General features: G+C 38.1%; 1 protein-coding gene across 7 annotated transcripts in view; it reads left to right on the plus strand.

The window, feature by feature from the left end:
- Window positions 1–19984, plus strand: part of igsf9ba (immunoglobulin superfamily, member 9Ba) — a 300170-nt gene that overhangs the window by 168103 nt on the left and 112083 nt on the right. For all 7 annotated transcript variants that reach the window (XM_039764160.1, XM_039764162.1, XM_039764161.1 and 4 more), the window contains exons 6-10: window positions 5139–5280; window positions 8264–8409; window positions 12562–12704; window positions 15195–15335; window positions 17305–17421. In XM_039764160.1, coding sequence (XP_039620094.1) covers window positions 5139–5280; window positions 8264–8409; window positions 12562–12704; window positions 15195–15335; window positions 17305–17421 — 689 coding nt within the window. The remainder of the gene's footprint in view (window positions 1–5138; window positions 5281–8263; window positions 8410–12561; window positions 12705–15194; window positions 15336–17304; window positions 17422–19984) is intronic.

Here is a 19984-nt window from a genome sequence, read left to right on the forward strand (position 1 = left end):
ATGATCAGTGACTGGGGTTGAGGCATCCCATGAAGCAGCAAGCGCTGCAAAGCACTATCATTTGATCAACTATCAAACTAGGGTGTTTATAGGGTTGTGGCTCTCCCGTGAAGTGACACAGTGCTAGATAGAAGCTGTGTAGCACTTTCAATATGCTATGATGGGGTTTTGAGAATGAAATGATAACACCTGTGCTACTCGTTAATGGAATGTCACTGTTTAACACTGCACAGTTAACAAAAGTGGCTTCATTCTAGCTATGTGGCCTAATTACAATATGAAAGCAGTAAATTGATCTGATTATGTTAGGAAAACTGGACACTGCAGCAAATTGCCCTTTTATGTCAGAATTTTTTATGTTGGCAAAAACATATTATTTGTTATTTATGTATTCCCACACTATGCAAAAACTGACTGTAGCATCTTGTCTGTGAGTTAACGGCTTGCAGCACAAGTGGGCATGATGTAGCTGAAGCTTGCCAGAGGTACTCCCGACCTTGCATTCAGTACCCTGAGAAGTGACAACAGATGGCCTATATAAACTGATAAAGTATATAAAAGTTCTTAAGTGTAAATTCACAGAACTGGCCCTTTTAAAAGGGTACTAAAGTACAGTTTGTACATCATATTCATCACTTTTGAGGTTTAATATGTTTTTCATGTCAAAGCACATTATAATGATGGCTCAGTGATATGAATTATTCTATGTGTGAGTCATCATTGAGCTGGTTTTGGGTGCATTTCCCTACTTGATCAAGGGTGTTCCCAAAATATCTATTTTTTATATGCAAAAGAAAGTCCAAAATACTTCTTGACACAGACATTTCAGATTAGGGATACTCAACCTGTACTGTTGCATTCCCCTGACCCAAGTGAGTGATATTGCATTTCCAAGTATCAGTAGGTGCTGTAGCAGTTCAAGAGTGAATCTGTACTACTGCTGATTAAAAGTAGTTGTGAGATGTTTTAGATTAACTTCCTTTATATTAACTTCTTGAAACTCAACAGCAGGTCAAAATCCCCAGTGCTACCTCATTCTGACCCACCGAAATAAAATAATTCAACTTTGGTTTCTGTGTAATTGCAAGGTCCATACCCCCTAAAATCACACAGGGAAAGTTTAGAATAAGCAACTGACCCAAGACATGTCTCTGGAGATGTGGAAGGAAAACTAGAGTCAGCACTGGATAATTTTCTGGAATTTCATTGTATTCCACCTATATACTAAAGACATGCTGGCAGACTGTGTAGTAAAATGAATTGTTTATGTGAGTATACAGTGGGATGCAAAAGTTTGGGCAACCTTGTTAATAGTCATTTATTTTCCTGTATAAATCGTTGGTTGTTATGATAAAAAATGTCAGTTAAATATATCATATAGGAGACACACACAGTGATATTTGAGAAGTGAAATGAAGTTTATTGGATTTACAGAAAGTGTGCAATAATTGTTCAAACAAAATCAGGCAGGTGCATAAATTTGGGCACCGTTGTCATTTTATTGATTCCAAAACTTTTAGAACTAATTATTGGAACTCAAATTGGCTTGGTAAGCTCAGTGACCCCTGACCTACATACACAGGTGAATCCTATAATGAGAAAGAGTATTTAAGGGGGTCAATTGTAAGTTTCCCTCCTCCTTTAATTTTCTCTGAAGAGTAGCAACATGGGGGTCACAAAACAACTCTCAAATGACCTGAAGACAAAGATTGTTCACCATCATGGTTTAGGGGAAGGATACAGAAAGCTGTCCCAGAGATTTAAGCTGTCTGTTTCCACAGTTAGGAACATATTGAGGAAATGGAAGACCACAGGCTCAGTTCAAGTTAAGGCTCGAAGTGGCAGACCAAGAAAGATTTCGGATAGACAGAAGCGACGAATGGTGAGAACAGTCAGAGTCAACCCACAGACCAGCACCAAAGACCTACAACATCATCTTGCAGCAGATGGAGTCACTGTGCATCGTTCAACCATTCGTGCACTTTACACAAGGAGATGCTGTATGCGAGAGTGATGCAGAGGAAGCCTTTTCTCCGCCCACAGCACAAACAGAGCCGCTTGAGGTATGCTCAAGCACATTTGGACAAGCCAGCTTCATTTTGGAATAAGGTGCTGTGGACTGATGAAACTAAAATTGAGTTATTTGGGCATAACAAGGGGCATTATGCATGGAGGAAAAAGAACACAGCATTCCAAGAAAAACACCTGCTACCTACAGTAAAATATGGTGGTGGTTCCATCATGCTGTGGGGCTGTGTGGCCAGTGCAAGGACTGGGAATCTTGTCAAAGTTGAGGGACGCATGGATTCCACTCAGTATCAGCAGATTCTGGAGACCAATGTCCAGGAATCAGTGACAAAGCTGAAGCTGCGCGGGGCTGGATCTTTCAACAAGACAACGACCGAAACACTGCTCAAAATCCACTAAGGCATTCATGCAGAGGAACAAGTACAACGTTCTGGAATGGCCATCTCAGTCCCCAGACCTGAATATAATTGAAAATCTGTGGTGTGAGTTAAAGAGAGCTGTCCATGCGAAAGCCATCAAACCTGAATGAACTAGAGATGTTTTGTAAAGAGGAATGGTCCAAAATACCTTCAACCACAATCCAGACTCTCATTGGAACCTACAGGAAGCGTTTAGAGGCTGTAATTTCTGCAAAAGGCGGATCTACTAAATATTGATTTCATTTCTTTTTTGTGGTGCCCAAATTTATGCACCTGCCTGATTTTGTTTGAACAATTATTGCACACTTTCTGTAAATCCAATAAACTTCATTTCACTTCTCAAATATCACTGTATGTGTCTCCTATATGATATATTTAACTGACATTTTTGATCGTAACAACCAACGATTTATACAGGAAAATAATGACTATTAACAAGGTTGCCCAAACTTTTGCATCCCACTGTATGTAAGAGTTTACGTATGTGTGTTCTACAGTGAACTTTACTAGTACTCAATTCTACTTTGTACCAACAGATTTCAGTTTCTAAAACTCTAATCAGAACAAAGTGTGCCTAAAGAATAAGCCTGATCACGCTACACTACCCAGCAAACCAGGTTGTTTCCTTTGTCAAGGCAGGGGAGAAGTTGCAGGTACAGCCAAGAGTGACAAGTGAGTTTCCTACCACCATTCAAGACTGAAAGCTGAAGGCAGACCTAGGGAAGTGAGTTCCCGTAAATTGTTGTAGAGACACTGCTTAGACAAAACATAGATTTGATGTCTGAAGTAGCAAAATAGGTCATTGTATTGAGGAGACACACAAGATGAAGAGGGCCAATTATAAAGAACTGGTAGGTGAGTGCCAGAAGCATGGGTAGTGTGTACAGTGACTGCCAATAGAAGTTGTTTGCAAAAGCTTTGCAGAGCATTTTTTCTACAGGGTACTTAAGCTCCTTGATATCACAAGGCAAAACAGCAGTGAAGCCATCAGTAATATCACAGAGACTGCAGAGATAGCCAAGATGGATATGGAAAATACTGGGGGTTCAGGGGGTTATGGTTGATGGGCAACACATGCTGCTTGATCTTAAGTTGTGGCCTGATCAACCCCAGATGTTTGCCTGAGAAAGGGTGTATGATCGTTAAAAGACTCAAAACAATCTATGACCCCAATGTAAAATCACTAATGATGTGATTAAATGCCTATTAGGAAGTTTCAGTGATTATGGATGTGTGCATGGTTGTTTCTGATAATGGAATGATGCCTCTTCTGAAGATTTTTTCAGATAGGATCCAGCTTAAAAGTGGATTGAATATTTCAGGAAAGGATGGATGGATAAAACTTGGCCGAATGTGTAAAATTAAACTGTACCTTGTAGACTGTTATTACATTTTAGTGTTCCCATTATGCACACATTTATAAAGCTAGTGATATGGAATCAAATATGTGAACTCAACTGTGTCAAAAATATTAGTGAGCTTTTAGAGAGGGGTTGATTCTGTGGCGCTAGAGCATCATGGTAGGCAAAGACACATTCAGACTTTGTATGTCAAAGCCGCAGCCTAAACCGTCTGCAAGAAATCTTTCATAACAAGTGAATGTTCTAAGCAGATCTTGTAAATGGGTAATAAGCAGTTTATTCTGGAATGGTGAGACATGATCTACAACATAGTGTGAGTGACATAGGTCCATATTTAGTATATCACCTTGTGTACAGTAGATTCAGAAAGTATTCAGACCCCTTCACTTGCTGAATACTTTATTGTGTTGTAAAATTAATTATAAATGAACACATTTGCTATTTTTACAGTTGGGTTTATGTAGTTTCTAAAAACAAGCTTCATCAGGATTGGGTTAAACACGTTGTAAGACTTTTTTTAGGTGGTCTATGAGCTTTATGGGCTTGATGCACTAGAGGTCAAAACATACATTCACATGAGCTAGGCATGAAAGCTTACTAAGTTTTCAGAACATATTTGTATTCTACTGGCTTAAGTGTATGGAATGTTACATAGAAATTAACACCTCCTGGTTCTGATAAAGACAAGTAAATTATGTATGATCAATCATTTTAATCCTTCATGCTGAAACAATTACAAAATTACCATATTGGCAGTTTTTGTAAAGCAAATGTGGTAAGGGCATTAGTCTTTAAACCACAAGATTGCATGTAAAATCCATGCTTCTGACTTAATATGTATCCCTAAGCAAGCTAAATGTTATATCCATAGTACTGGAGCTCCATAGAAAATTGGAAGTCTAAGGAATGGCAGCAAGAGCCTCAGGAAATGTCTTCTGTATTCTGATCAATTTACTAATCAAAGACAGCTTACTAAAACACAGTCAGATTGAGGCTTCTTGTTAAAGTGGTGATTGATTCATGTATTCCTTAGTGGAAATCTTGAAGTGGGTTGTTGTACCAAATTGATCATATAGTTACATTTCTGAGAAGAAATTAGGAATCAGCAGTTCGAAACAGTGTGTCAGGGTCATCTCCAGTAAAATATGACTCCTCTTCAGGATATCCTGATCAGGAGGATGCCAAGGCAAGTTCTGCATGACCAAAATGAGATAGGAAGCTGACAGAGATAGTAAAACTCCCATCTTAGAATACTTATCTGTTCTAACCATTGCTTTATCTTTATTATCTGCTGTTTTCTGTTTTTTGTGTTTTTTTTTTTTCATTTTAGGACCTCCTTTCATCGTGTCGCCACCTGAGAACATAACTGTTAACATATCCCAGGATGCCCTTTTTACATGTCAGGCAGAAGCGTACCCTGGCAACCTGTCCTACATCTGGTTTTGGGAGGAAGACAACGTCTTCTTCAAGAAGTAAAGTTATGATCTGTTTCACTTCTGTGCCATTTCCTGTACTTGGGATGATGATTCTTTACTGTTGGTTTTCATTCCAGCGTCTAGCTGGCATTGCTGAGCTAAGTATCATTTAATCATCCTGCCTGTTTTCTCACCGTGGATTTAAACAGTGCTCCAACTTAAAAGTTGCACTGCCATTGAAATAACACAGTGCTGCAAGAAACATTCAGTGTACCCAGGTATTCAGGTAGGTTGGAGTTGGGCCCCCTGCTGCTGTAATTTACAAGAGGTACCCTGTCACTCCATCAGCTCTAGGCACTTCAACAGCATTAGTAACACCACTAATTAAAGCTGCTAACTTGTTTCAGTTACCAGAATTCAACTATCAGGCAGTTCACTGCTGCTTTTATGTAAAACATCAAGAGTCTGGTTGGGTAGCATTCATGCTAATCTACTGTAGTATACAAATGCAGTTACCGTTCTGCATAGAAATGATTAACATGCAGACTTCTTAGTTAGGAAGAAAACTTCTAATCCATAATGCATCAGGAAAGAGACTCAGGTTTCTATAATTTTTCTAGTCATTCAGCAAACCTAACCAGGAAGAAAAATTTATATTTTTAAGCATATGAATTTCAACATAATCTTTGAAATGATGATGAAAATCAGAAGCTATAGAATATTGTGAATGTGTTACATGCAAAATAAAATAGTATTATTACAGTGCATTAGAGAAGCTATAGGTGAGGAGCAGAGGCTACAGGTGTACACTATACTAGCAACAACACAGGTTATTTACATTTTGTCTGTAAGGAGGAGCAACTAAGAAAGAAATGAGGCAAGGATGTACTAGGAAACCACTGAATGACCAGTGCTTTGAAGGCACTACAAAAACTTAGGTTACTGGAACATAGCAGAGGAAAAGACGCATATGTTGGTGTTGGCAAATAACAGATGACACACACATGCGTTAAATGATGCATAGGTGCTCTGGTTACTGGGTGACCACTATAAGAGAGTTGGATGGTGGAACATAAGTGAGGCAGAGCTGCGTTAAGGGGCCCTGCCATGACTTGTGTGTCGTCTGTGTGCATAAGAAAGAATGCTTGAATAAAATGCTTGGTGATATCTGACTGAACTAGTACAATACAGATGCATTCAGAGACTACTAGAACACAAATGCATAGAGGCTCATTTGGAACATGGATAAGATGGTTCCTTTTTTCTTTTCTATCTCTAGCTCTTGGATTTTGTTAGAGTATCTACTGCCCTCTGTCGTCATTTCTTCAATACTACACACATTTAAGACTAGTGTTTGGACTTGATTGGATCTGGGTCTGTATTACACTTTGATTACCAATTCAAATTACAGAGAAATTGCTTTTGGAGGCAAAGTTTTCTTTTGGAGCAGCCTGCTCAAATACATATATGGTGTACAGGGTGAGTCAAAATGATGTTAACACTAATGGTACTGCTGTGTACATAGTTATATACAATTTTGTGGACAATTTATATGCCACAAATGGCGCATGTGTTGAACCAGATGGCGAACGGGTTGAGACTGTAAATCACCTTGCATATATGAAGTATGTTTTGTGAATAAACTGTTTCCAGCATTATTTTGACTCACCCTGTATATATATATATATATATATATATATATATATATATATATATATATATATATATATATATATATATATATATATAGTGTATATATATATATATATATATAGTGTATATATATATATATATATAGTGTATATATATATATATATAGTGTATATATATGAGTATATATATATATACAGTACATATACATACTATATATACAGGAATATGCTGTATTACAGTGGTAATTCACAAAACTATGGTTAGATGGCAAGGGAAGAGAGGGAAACAAAAATTCCAGCCTATGAGATACTGAAGAAAATAAACCTCCAGGGGTTCCAATGCTAAAAGACATCCCAGCCCACACATTATAAAGATCTGTTCTCTCCTGAATGCTGGAAAACTGCCTTTGCTGTTCAAGTGCTGGGCACAGATTTCTCTTAAAGAAGCCACTTGCTTGTTTGTTTCCTCAGAAGGTAAAGAAGTGCTTTAGGTATACCAACCACAAATGATGCTCAACAAAATACCATTCATGCCCTCTGTAACAAAGGTTTGGCCTCACCATGCAGATTCTGCAGATACTATATTCCTATATAAGCTGTACATTTTTTTTTTGTTTACATTAGATGTCGGCTCTGCTCAGCATATATTGAGCTGCCTATCTTCCTCAGACTGTCATAAGACCATTGGCGCAGTGCATGTCTTCATTTTACTAATTCCTTGACTAGCATATACTTCCTTTGTCTTTTTTTCCAACAAATGTTTGCACTGTATAGATGCTGTGCATTTTTTTGTCAGAAAGTGCTTACTGGTTTTCTGTCATATGTCAGAAGAGTAGCTGTTTTGTACAGATGCTGAATACAATTTCCTGCTATACTTAATTCTTTTCTAATGTATGCCAGCAGGCCAGTTATACTTTACAAATGCACAGTGACCTCTAGTCTAGTTTGGCTGGTGACTGCAGATGGGGAGTGTATGTTCCCTTCAGCAATTTAGTCCGAGTTCTTTCATCCATAGGTAACTATAACTCTTGGTGAACTATTCATTCAAAATTAGATTGGAACAGAAATAATTATGAGGAGTGCTCAAGACTCCAAAAAGAAAGCATTTTAAAAGGGAAGCACTGCACCACTTTTAGTGTTATCTGTAGCTTACTGACTCTACAGGCTTTCTTCTGGGATCACATACTTTTTTAGTTTCTTCTCTAAAGACAATAATGAAAAGTTTAAAAATCTTCAACCAACTGGGCAGAATGAATACTGATGAATGAGGCAAAGAGCTGCACTTTTGGTCTCTTCTGTAGCCTTTAAAAATCTAATTTTCTAAACATGTCTAAAGTCATCACTGAGTGAAAATATTAAGGCTTTCTGCTGTGTTTCTTTGCCTTCAGTGACTTGAAGCTAAGGGTGCGCATTTTGATTGATGGAACCCTCATCATCTTCCGGGTTAAGCCAGAGGATGCTGGGAAGTATACCTGTATTCCAAGTAACAGCCTGGGTCAGTCTCCATCAGCTTCAGCATTCCTCACAGTGCAGTGTAAGTAGATATGCTAAAAGTATGTAGATGGTCAGTGGATCATGTCATGGGATTGATGGGATGTGTTCAAAAAGGTGAGGACTTGAATAGGTTTTTTAAAGGAAAGACACAATCAAGGACAGGTGTGAGGACAGGATTGTAGTTTTATTTGAGTTTACTAGGTTAGGGTGCAATTTTGGCCCAAATCAGTCTCTATTTTATCAATGGAAAACTCACCATTTTTGAAATATGGGCTCATTATAACTCTTACCAAGGCCTGTGCTGAAGTACCAGTATGCCTTGATATCAGTCACAAATATATATATATATTCTAGCAGATAGAGGTGTGGTCCACCTCTAACACCCTCAGGTACCACTCTGAACACCAGGTGAAAGTATAATAATTATTATTTTTATTATTATACAGTGCACCAAGCACCCTCCACTCCACACTCATAAATCACAATTAACAACCAATACTCTTTCCTCCTCGCCCAGACACTTCGCTCTCCTACCTCCCAGCTCAGCTCACTGTCTGGGCCATCCCACAATCCTTTTATACACCCTGACCCGGAGGTGTTCCTGTCCAATCAGTCCACAATTCCTTATTCCTTCCGTGTCAGGGCAAACACTCCTTTTATTCACCCCGGGAGCACGTTGTTTCTTCCCGTCACATGACTATTACGTACTCCCAGGTTATAGGGCACATGCGTGCCTATGAGCCCCCCTACAGCGACGCCTGGTGGCCCCCAAGATATCCAGCAGGGCTGTGTAAAAACACTACAAAGTCCATGATGCCCTGCTGGAACTCGGGGCATGATCATGCTGTCGGGAGGGCTCCTCCAGGCGGCCTGGTGGTGAGGGCTGGAGTAACATGCCGGCAATCCACCACTATATATATATATATATATAAGCCATGCTCACCCAGGAACCCATATATCAGGGCTATTCAATTACAATTTCAGTTGGGCCAAGAAATTTAACTGGGCCTGACATTTTCAGCAGCAGGTAATGACAAATTTTAAATCAACACAAATGGATGTACAGTATTTAAAAATAAGTAATGTTTATTCATTATTTTCCTTTTACATTTGGTCACATATGACACAGGCACATGACAAATGTATACAAAAAACAACAAAAACATATACAGTGGTGCTTGAAAGTTTCTGAACCCTTTAGAATTTTCTATATTTCTGCATAAATATGACCTAAATCATCATCAGATTTTCACACAAGTCCTAAAAGTAGATATAGAGAAACCAGTTAAACAAATGAAACAAAAATATTATACTTGGTTATTTATTTTTAAGGAAAATGATCGAATATTACATATTTGTAATATGAATCTGAGGTAATAGCAATACTTTTTTTTCCACTTTTGAAATAAAAAAGTAAAGAAACATTTTGCTCACATCTGACATAGGCACGTCTCAAAGTGCATAAAATCAAAAATGTGCACAGTATTAGCAATAACAGTTGTTTCCCTTTTGAAATATGAGATCCTCCTCCCACTTAAACTGGTCGGTCTTACCGAGTAAGGGATTTTTTTTATCATAGAACTTAAACTGTTTAATTCACAAGGATTTAATCACTCATATGACAGAGGTTAAATTTGAATTCCACAACAAAGTCTTTCCTGTAGATATTGTTTCGCTGCCCCCCTCAGAAAAAAACTACCTGAGTAAATATTTAAGAGCAAGGCACCAGGTATGGCGTGAAAGTGAATTGGTACATTTATTTTAATGATTTGTCTTTAAAATGTCTTTGTACAGAGTTCTTGGGTGTCAAATAATGTATTATCAATTATAATTATTACTATTATTATTTTTTATTTGAAGAATTTATTGATAACAGAACATATAGTGCACGTGCCAAAATGACTGAAATAACAACTAATAAAGTGACATTTTTTTAATACCATTTTAACAAAGTTTACTGTCCACCATCAATCGCAGAGCACCCCAGTAAAATGACTGTAATACACCTTCAACCTTAAAACACAGACTTCATCACATTGCTGTGTGTGACGAAACAGCAGGCAGGTGCTTGCTCATACATGTTTCCGGGAGGACACATCCACTTAATAATTAAAAAAAAATGGCCATTTGCATCTGTTACAATATAATTAGTGTAAAGTTTCAATGATTTCATTCGCAACTGGCAAACTAAGTAGAAATGATAATCGCCAAAGCCTACTTTGCCTACTGGTTGCATTTGAGACCATTTTAGTTGCAGCCTGGAGCCCTGGTGGGACCATGGGCTGGGCCACTCGAAAGTTGCTTCTGGACTGCATGTCGCCCACGGGCTGCCATTTGAATAGGCCTGCCATTTATTGACAAAAGTCTTATATTTCATACTTGAATCCCACTTCCAAAAATGTTCAACAGCTGTTACAGTTGACACATGCTTATTTAAAAATATTTTAGAGTTAAAAGTGAAGTTATAATTTAATTATTCTTGGAACAGCAAACAAACAAGTAAAAAACAGAGCTCTAAACACCCATAATTCTAAGAAAGTTTAATGAGCACCTCATATGTTTTTGCTTAACTAAATATTATGATAATATATTATGAAATATTATGAAAGCTAAGTTTCTTATCATCAACAGTACACTTCAAAACAAATTATCATGTAAAATATACTTGACAAAACCCTGTTTTTTTATCTTTAAGTTCAATTTACTTTTTTGTTGCTAAATGCTGCTCACTGAATACCAGCCTGAGAATGCCTACTCAAATTTACAAATACAATTTGATGGCAGTAAAGTATGTAAGTAGATGTCGTAGGTTGGTGATCATCCCGATGCCCAAGCAATCCAACATCAGTTCCCCAATGATTATAGACCAGTGGCCTTAACACCAGTTGTCTCAAAGTGCTTTGAGGGACTTGTTCTGGGGCACGAGACGACTCTCTCTCCTACCTTGGACCAGCACCAGTACGCCTAAAGGGCAAACAGATCCACTGAATAAGCCTTAAACACTGGGCCCCACATGGCAATGTCTCACCTAGAACAGAAAGGGGCATATGTGAGGCTGCTGTTCATGGATTATAGCTGTGCCTTTAATACAATTGTCCCCAGGAGACTAGTCAGGAAGCTACAGGACCTGGGCATCTACGAACACCGGTTACTGTGGATTAAGGACTTCCTGAGCAACTGCCCACAAACACTGAAATTTGGTTCCCACACCTCCCTAAGTCCTGACACTTAGTATAGGAGCACCGCAAGGGTGAGTGCTCAGCCCTGCTGTATACTCCCTTTACACCTGCGACTGCTCACCCATTCGTCCCACAAACACGATCATCAAGTTTGCAGTTGACACAATGGTCGTGAGTCTCATCTCAATTGTGATTAGACTGCTTACAGGGATGAAGAGTCTAGACTGACAGGATGGTGTGCAGTAAATAACCTGTCCTTATACATCAAAAACACAAAGAAGCTCATCCTGGGTGTCAGGCAGAAACAGGACGTGCGTCTGTCACTCAGCATAGGAGACTACGATGTGAAGCAGGTGACCAGATTTAAGTGGCCCTGAAATGCCGTACCACGAGATTGAGGAACAGCTTTTACCCCTCAGCTGTCCAAGAATTTAATTCTTGACCTTCTATCCCATTGTACCTACTTTCACTTTCACCATCTTAATGGCCATGGACCTGTTTTCATTTGAGAAACTATGTGCAATTACTGAAATACACTTTTAATATTTTATGCACTTTAATTATATTTTTTTTACATTATTTTACAAACCCAATCAGTTTTTATCTGTGTATGTGTGAGGATGTGTGTGAATGATGAAGGTATCTCTGGGAGAGCTGTTTTAAATTTCGTTGTGTTGTTCTTAAAGCAATGACAATAAAAGGTATTCTATTCTAAATATGCTGTGCAGTCTTTTTATACAGTAAGTTAATAGGATCATTATTGTCATGTGTACTGAGTAAAATATTTACTTGCATGTGCTAATCAACATGCAACACATCACCACTCTCCAGTGCCTTGATCAGTGAATATAACAACCTAGGAAATCTCAAAATAATTCAGCATTTTGAAAATAAAGCTCAAAATCTGTTAATATGTGGAAGAGAAGCACAACTTTATTTATGTCCAGCATTACCTTTATCTTATTATTATATTTTCTAACACTTTGAAATCTAACTGGAAACTTCTTCTATAGACCCTGCAAGGGTTGTGAACATGCCACCTATTATTTACGTCCCCATTGGAATGCCAGGATACATACGCTGCCCAGCAGATGCCAACCCACCAGTGATGTCTGTCAAGTGGAACAAAGAAGGTCGTCCTCTGAGAGTTGAGAAGGTAAGGCCGTATCTAGCCCCTGTAAATACACAGCCTTTTGCTTATAGCTTTTCTCAATTGTCAGTCACTCAACAAAACATTATTTACAAATAGGGTGCAAGACATGGTTACCCCAAAATCCTGCCTCATTTGACAAGTGATTTATTCTAGGCTGGCCTTATTCTCTCTTTCAAGCTCTTTATTATGTAGACCTGAACAAATTTCTATAGCCCATGTATGTTTACCAGCTTAGTCACTATCAGGGTTGGCTGTAGAACTGTGAAATAATGGTGACTTGTCAATTCAAATTGATTCTCCATTTGTACTTGATTAACTTATTGCAGGGGTTCCCAAACCTTTTTAAGCTGAGGCCCCCAAAACTTTATACCATCTTGTCAGGACCCCCCACTAATATAAACCCAATGCTACAAAGTAGGACACAATTTTGGATTTCGGTTACTGCTAATAATAGTAACACAACATGATATGTGATAACTGTATATCTATAAAAATCAAAGTAAATCCTTAACTATAGTAGACTAAAAACACATGTGATAAAATGTAGTTGGATATTGCTAAGCAAGAGGTTCTCAATCTTTTTTCTTATCATACCCCTTCCATGAATTGAATGTTTTGAAATATTATGATTTGTTCAGTCTTTAAATAATGGTGACATACAAGTGCTGTTTTCATATATTTTTTTTAATAACAGTAGTATGGATTGATATAGATTAAAAAAATGGAAAGCCTAAAATATTCATACTTTTAATAGTAAGTTTTATACAGTGAACAGCTAATATATGAATTCCTATAAAAATGTTTTTCACAATTTACATACTACTTCAGGTTAAAAAGAACAAAATCACTTAAAATCAATGTGGAGGCTGAATCTTCTTCTTGGCTATACCCTTTAGGTTCTCTCCCTGTTTTTGTATTTACTTTTAAAGGGAAGATGAATGCCCCCGACTGCTGATAATTCTGTTCAAAACAAAAAGCTTTCCATTATTGATTAGTATTAGTAAACGCTAAAATGAAATGTTAGATACGTTTATTAATAATAATTGTTAACATTCATTTTTGTTCCTCATTGTGTATTCTTCTTCATTAGTCTGAGAGTTTATATAAATGTTATAAACATTATGGTACACTAAAGTGTGTACCAAAACTAAAAATATTGTAATGTTGGCGGATTGGACCTGAGAGATAGAGAGGTACACACAATGTTCAAATAACTTGTTAGGGAGTGGAGGGGTGAGAAAGGCAGCCCTCGCCTGTTAAAATGGTCTTTTTTGCAGAAATCCTTCATTTTTGTGGTCTCTGGTCAGTCTCGAATCTGGGATAGTTGCAAAGAGGTGGGGATTTAGAAGGGTAAGTTTACCTCAGACCCCGAGTGAGCAGGGAGAGACTTTGAATTAGTACGGGTGCTGGACAATGAAAAGGAGTACACAGTGGGGTGGGTGAGATGGGAGTGAAGTTTCACAGCAAGTAACAGAGTGGTAAAATTGATGCAAAGCCAAGCACTGAAAAACATGATTAGCCACTATGTTTTTCAAGGTACACTTTTTCACAGTTTTTGTGTGTGTGTTTCCCTCAAGTATTACCTGAGAGGTGCTTGCATATTGCACAGCTTGAATCCTCAGCTCTAGTCAGTAACTACATTAATATTAGGACTAGTTTACATCAACAACTGAAGAACATTTTGAGTTGTACTGTATATTTTTTCTCTGATCCCATTGTAATGTAGTTTAAAAATTATCATGAGTTAAACTGTGTTTTTCTCTCATGTTGCTTGCTGAAAAGATGTTTAAGCAAACTATTTGTTATTTACATATTGCTTTTCTTTTGTTGGGAAAATCATCCAACATACTTAATGAACTAGTAGATTTCTCCACTACTGTCCCTAGTGTGCTGTGTATGTGTGTGCCCTGCGGTGTGCTGGTGCCCTGCCCAGGGTTTGATGGCTGGGATTGGCTCCAGCAGACCCCCATGACCCTGTAGTTAGGATATAGCGGGTTGGATAATGGATGGATGGATGGAATGTATCATGGTGGCAGATGATTCAGGACCACTTTAAGGTAGGAAAATGCTTACACTGAGGTATATACTCACTGTGAGAAGTGCACCAAATATTTCTATTAACTGCACATGAAACTTTGCAAGATACAAAACAGCTAATATCTTCTCCTCTGCCCATAATCCCTGATCTTTTTTTGGCCAAACACCTGATGTTCTGGCAACTCACCTGCTGGATTGAGGTCTTCTGGAGATGTCTTCTCACACTGCTGCTCCTAGCTCTCTCATCATCAGCAGCATCAGCAAAATTTTTCTCATGCCTTTTAGAAATGAATGCATACTTCAGGCTTCCAATTTCCATGGTACTAAAGAACTTTACTAAATATGGCACAGCATTGTACCATAAACTGTGGCCATACTGATCCTTATGTGCTAATTAAAATCTCATTTTCTGCCACGCATTAAGCTGTTACATTAATATATACCATGTTCTTTCAGTACCCAGGATGGACTCAAATGGAGGATGGGAGCATCCGTGTAGAAGAGGTGACGGAGGACTCACTCGGCACTTACACCTGCGTGCCTTATAATGCTCTGGGCACCCTGGGACAGTCGCCCCCTGCCCGATTGGTGCTAAAGGTAATAGATTAAATTTGAAATAGTTTAGAAGTACTGTATAGGATAGATATTAGATCGATTTACTATTTTAAATAAATATTGGATAAAATCTTTACAGGAACTTAAATTCCCTTTGACTATGATAAAATTTCACAGACTACATAATCAGTTTTGTCCTAGTTCAAGCTGTGGTTTAATACAATTAATATTCTTCTCACTTTATTAGAAGAGTATTAAAATTCCTGCCATCCAGTCCAAACATCAATTTACAGTGCATCCGGAAAGTATTCACAGCGCATCACTTTTTCCACATTTTGTTATGTCACAGCCTTATTCCAAAATGGATTAAATTAATTTTTTTCCTCAGAATTCTACACACAACACCCCATAATGACATTGTGAAAAAAAGTTTACTTGAGATTTTTTGCAAATTTATTAAAAACAAAAAAACTGAGAAATCACATGTACATAAGTATTCACAGCCTTTGCCATGAAGCTCAAAATTGAGCTCAGGTGCATCCTATTTACCCTGATCATCCTTGAGATGTTTCTGCAGCTTAACTGGAGTCCACCTATGGTAAATTCAGTTGATTGGACATGATTTGGAAAGGCACACACCTGTCTATATAAGGTCCCACAGTTGACAGTTCATGTCAGAGCACAAACCAAGCATGAAGTCAAAGGAATTGTCTGTAGACCTCCGAGTCAGGATTGTCATGAGGCACAAATCTGGGGAAGGTTACAGAAAAATTTCTGCTGCTTTGAAGGTCCCAATGAGCACAGTGGCCTCCATCATCCGTAAGTGGAAGAAGTTCAAAACCACCAGACTCTTCCTAGAGCTGGCCAGCCACCTAAACAATGCAATCGGGGGAGAAGGGCCTTAGTCAGGGAGGTGACCAAGAACCCAATGGTCACTCTGTCAGAGCTGCAGAGGTCCTCTGTGGAGAGAGGAGAACTTTCCAGAAGGACAACCATCTCTGCAGCAATCCACCAATTAGGCCTGTATGGTAGAGTGACCAGACGGAAGCCACTCCTTAGTAAAAGGCACATGGCAGCCCGCCTGGAGTTTGCCAAAAGGCACCTGAAAGACTCTCAGACCATAAGAAACAAAATTCTCTGGTCTGATGAGACAAGGATTGAACTCTTTGGTGTGAATGCCAGGCGTCACGTTTGGAGGAAACCAGGCACCGCTCATCACCAGGCCAATACCATCCCTACAGTGAAGCATGGTGGTGGCAGCATCATGCTGTGGGGATGTTCTTCAGTGGCAGGAACTGGGAGACTAGTCAGGATAAAGGGAAAGATGACTGCAGCAATGTACAGAGACATCCTGGATGAAAACCTGCTCCAGAGCGCTGGTGACCTCAGACTGGGGCGACGGTTCATCTTTCAGCAGGACAACGACCCTAAGCACACAGCCAAGATATCAAAGGAGTGACTTCAGGACAACTCTGTGAATGTCCTTGAGTGGCCTAGCCAGAGCCCAGACTTGAATCCAATTGAACATCTCTGGAGAGATCTTAAAATGGCTGTTCACCGACGCTTCCCATCCAACCTGATGGAGCTTGAGAGGTGCTGCAAAGAAGAATGGGCGAAACTGGCCAAGGATAGGTGTGCCAAGCTTATGGCATCATATTCAAAAAGACTTGAGGCTGTAATTGCTGCCAAAGGTGCATAGACAAAGTATTGAGCAAAGACTGTGAATATTTATGTACATGTGATTTCTCAGTTTTTTTATTTTTAATAAATTTGCAAAAACCTCAATTAAACTTTTTTCACGTTGACATTATGGGGTGTTGTGTGTAGAATTCTGAAGAAAAAAATGAATTTAATCCATTTTGGAATATGGCTGTAATATAATAAAATGTGGAAAAAGTGATGCGCTGTGAATACTTTCCAGATGCACTGTATTTCATGTGACCACAACCCAGCCCCCTTCCCATTCTGTGTAATCCATCATCTTTATGATAATCTGTGTTTTACTTTGTAGGACCCCCCTTACTTCACGGTGCTACCAGGCTGGGAATACAGGCAGGAGGCTGGGAGAGAGCTAGTTATCCCTTGTGCTGCTGCCGGAGACCCATTTCCAGCCATCACATGGAGGAAGGTATGACTAAATTTCACTTTGTAAAAGCAACTATTTTCACTGTTTTTGACCACAAACTCACCTCCTTCCTTAAGACGTTCTCAGACTTTGTGTTAATCATACATTTTTAGGGTAATTCTGATTAAAATGAAATTAATGTTAACATAAGTTAATTCATTCATCAATTTTCTATCTTACTATAGCTTATCCACTCATTCTCATGTAGGAACACCTTAGTCACTTAACCTAATGTACACATGATGGGTTTGTTTTGTGGAAAATAGAGAGAAAATATTCAATTTCTGCATGTGCAGTAACTAGGCTTTTGTTCAAACCAAGGACTGTCAAAACACTGGGGCTTCGGCACCAACTGCTACAGTACCATGTCACCCTCAATTAGATCAATTCAGAATTATTTAGTTTATTCTTCTGTAGTTCTCTTAAGTGAGTTCAGCCTTACTTTATTATATTTTTAAGTATCATCCAGATTTTTACATGCAATAGGATAACAGAAAAATACAAAACCCATGCAACCTTTATAAAGATAAACATACATACTGCATTAAGGTAAACAAACATGTGATATTGTCAGATGAAAACAGACGAGATGAAAACAAGCCCAGTAAACAGAATTTTTAAAAAAACAAAAAACAAAACATGAACAGATCCCTGGGAGTGCCTTTTAATACTGTTTTGATCTGTTGTTGTCTTTTAAGTTACTGTTTTTCTGACCAAGGTCATCTTCCTCTCCCGGACATTATAGAACGTCACAAGAGACAGTGCATATTAGTAAAATAAGAAGGTGTGGCATTGAGTCAGTCATTTCCCAGTCACTCTGATATCTCTTACCATGGATAACTGCAATACTTTTGCAAAGAGGCAATGTTAAGTAATGACACAACAGTATATAAAAATAAATGGTAAGGGTCAGTAACAGTTCAAAACAACTCTCAAACTTCTGTTTTTGAATATGTAACTAACAAAGATAGATTCTGTGTGAATAGCCTTATCAGCAACTCCATTTTAAGTACATACAATATGACTAAAGTAATGCTTCATCAGCATGGATACAAATGCTAGTTATGATAGTGCATCTCTTTTTAACAGTAAGCAGATCATTTCACAATCTGGGGTTCCTACAGCTAAAGGCTCCAACTCCTACAATAGTTTTATTTATGTTATAAATTTTTAGAACTAAGAAGAGAAACTGCAAACAGTAAATAGTTGTAACTCGTAGTTCTGGTAATGATACGTTAGGCACTTTTTTGAAATAACCGAGAGACTAAAATATAACTTTTTGAACAGCCTGTGAATAATGAATCACATTTGTGAATTCTGTTTGAAGTCAGTAACTTTTCTATATCCTACACAGTGTGAAAACAACTTAACTTTCCTGTATTTCTCATTTGAAGAGCAGGTTATTAGTATGACTGGTAAAGTAAAACATTAGAATCAAGGATCACACTTAAGTGCTGATTCATCCAAACTAAGTTCAGGGATGTCTGAGTTAAAAAGTAGTAGTACTTATTTAGTCTGTATCTTCTTTCCAATAAATTTCTATTTTTTCAATATGTAAAGGAAAGTACTTATCACTAATCCACTGTTTCTTCTCACTAAAGCAATTACTTAAATGCTCACTGAGTGAAACATCATTATGTTTGATCAATAGATATAGCTAATTGTTGTCTTTATTGAAGTGATTATAGAGGCAGTGTACATATTATTATTGCAATACTACAAGTTTATCCAGGTTAGCAGGTTGCTTGTTAAGTCTTTTTCTTCCACACCTCACAGTTTTGGATGTTCTGCAGAGAAGACCCATTATTTTCATATCACCTGACACCACCTACAATCATATTTTTTGTCCTGTCTCTTTGCTTCATCCCCTCCACCTTCTTGTTGCAGCTCTTCACTCTCACATCCTTTGCCTTTCTATCCACATGCCCAAACCATCTTATTCCTCTTCTCCTATATGCAATACCTGTTGCCTACATAACAGGTTTTCCTCTTCACTTGGTGTTCATCTTCCTCTCACTGTGTGACACTCCACACATCCATCTAATCATTCTGGAAGGAAACTTCAGGAGGGGCATCAAGACTTAAAAACTTTGGCATCAGTACCCCCATTCATTACAAGAAATGTTGTTGAGTCCATCTACTCCCTTGACTATATTATTTAATTGCTGGTTGTTTACAGATACATGGTTTGACTTTTGTTGAGGTAATTCCATGCCCTGCAAAAATGTATGTAGTGTTTATTCTTCCTTAGCACTCTAAACACATCATGAGTTTCTTCTTTTGGCAGCAGCCATTATTAAATCAAGTGTGCACTATAAGTTTTTCTTCCTTGTTTACAGCAGTGTTTAAGAAAGAGACATTTTTCCATTTTAGAATCTTGTTAGTGTCTAAAAATAATGTTTTAGTTTAGTTGTGGACAGAAGTCTTCTACTTTTTACCCTAGTACTTATCTCAGAATCAGTACCTATCAAACCCAGATTTTCTTACAATTAGTAATTCATTGTCACATGGCACTAGTAAATTAGGACCAATAGAGGTACATCCCTCTGTTTTGTACTTTTCTGAC

The sequence above is a fragment of the Polypterus senegalus genome, chromosome 9 (genome assembly GCF_016835505.1).
Source record: "Polypterus senegalus isolate Bchr_013 chromosome 9, ASM1683550v1, whole genome shotgun sequence".
Lineage (NCBI taxonomy): Eukaryota > Metazoa > Chordata > Cladistia > Polypteriformes > Polypteridae > Polypterus > Polypterus senegalus.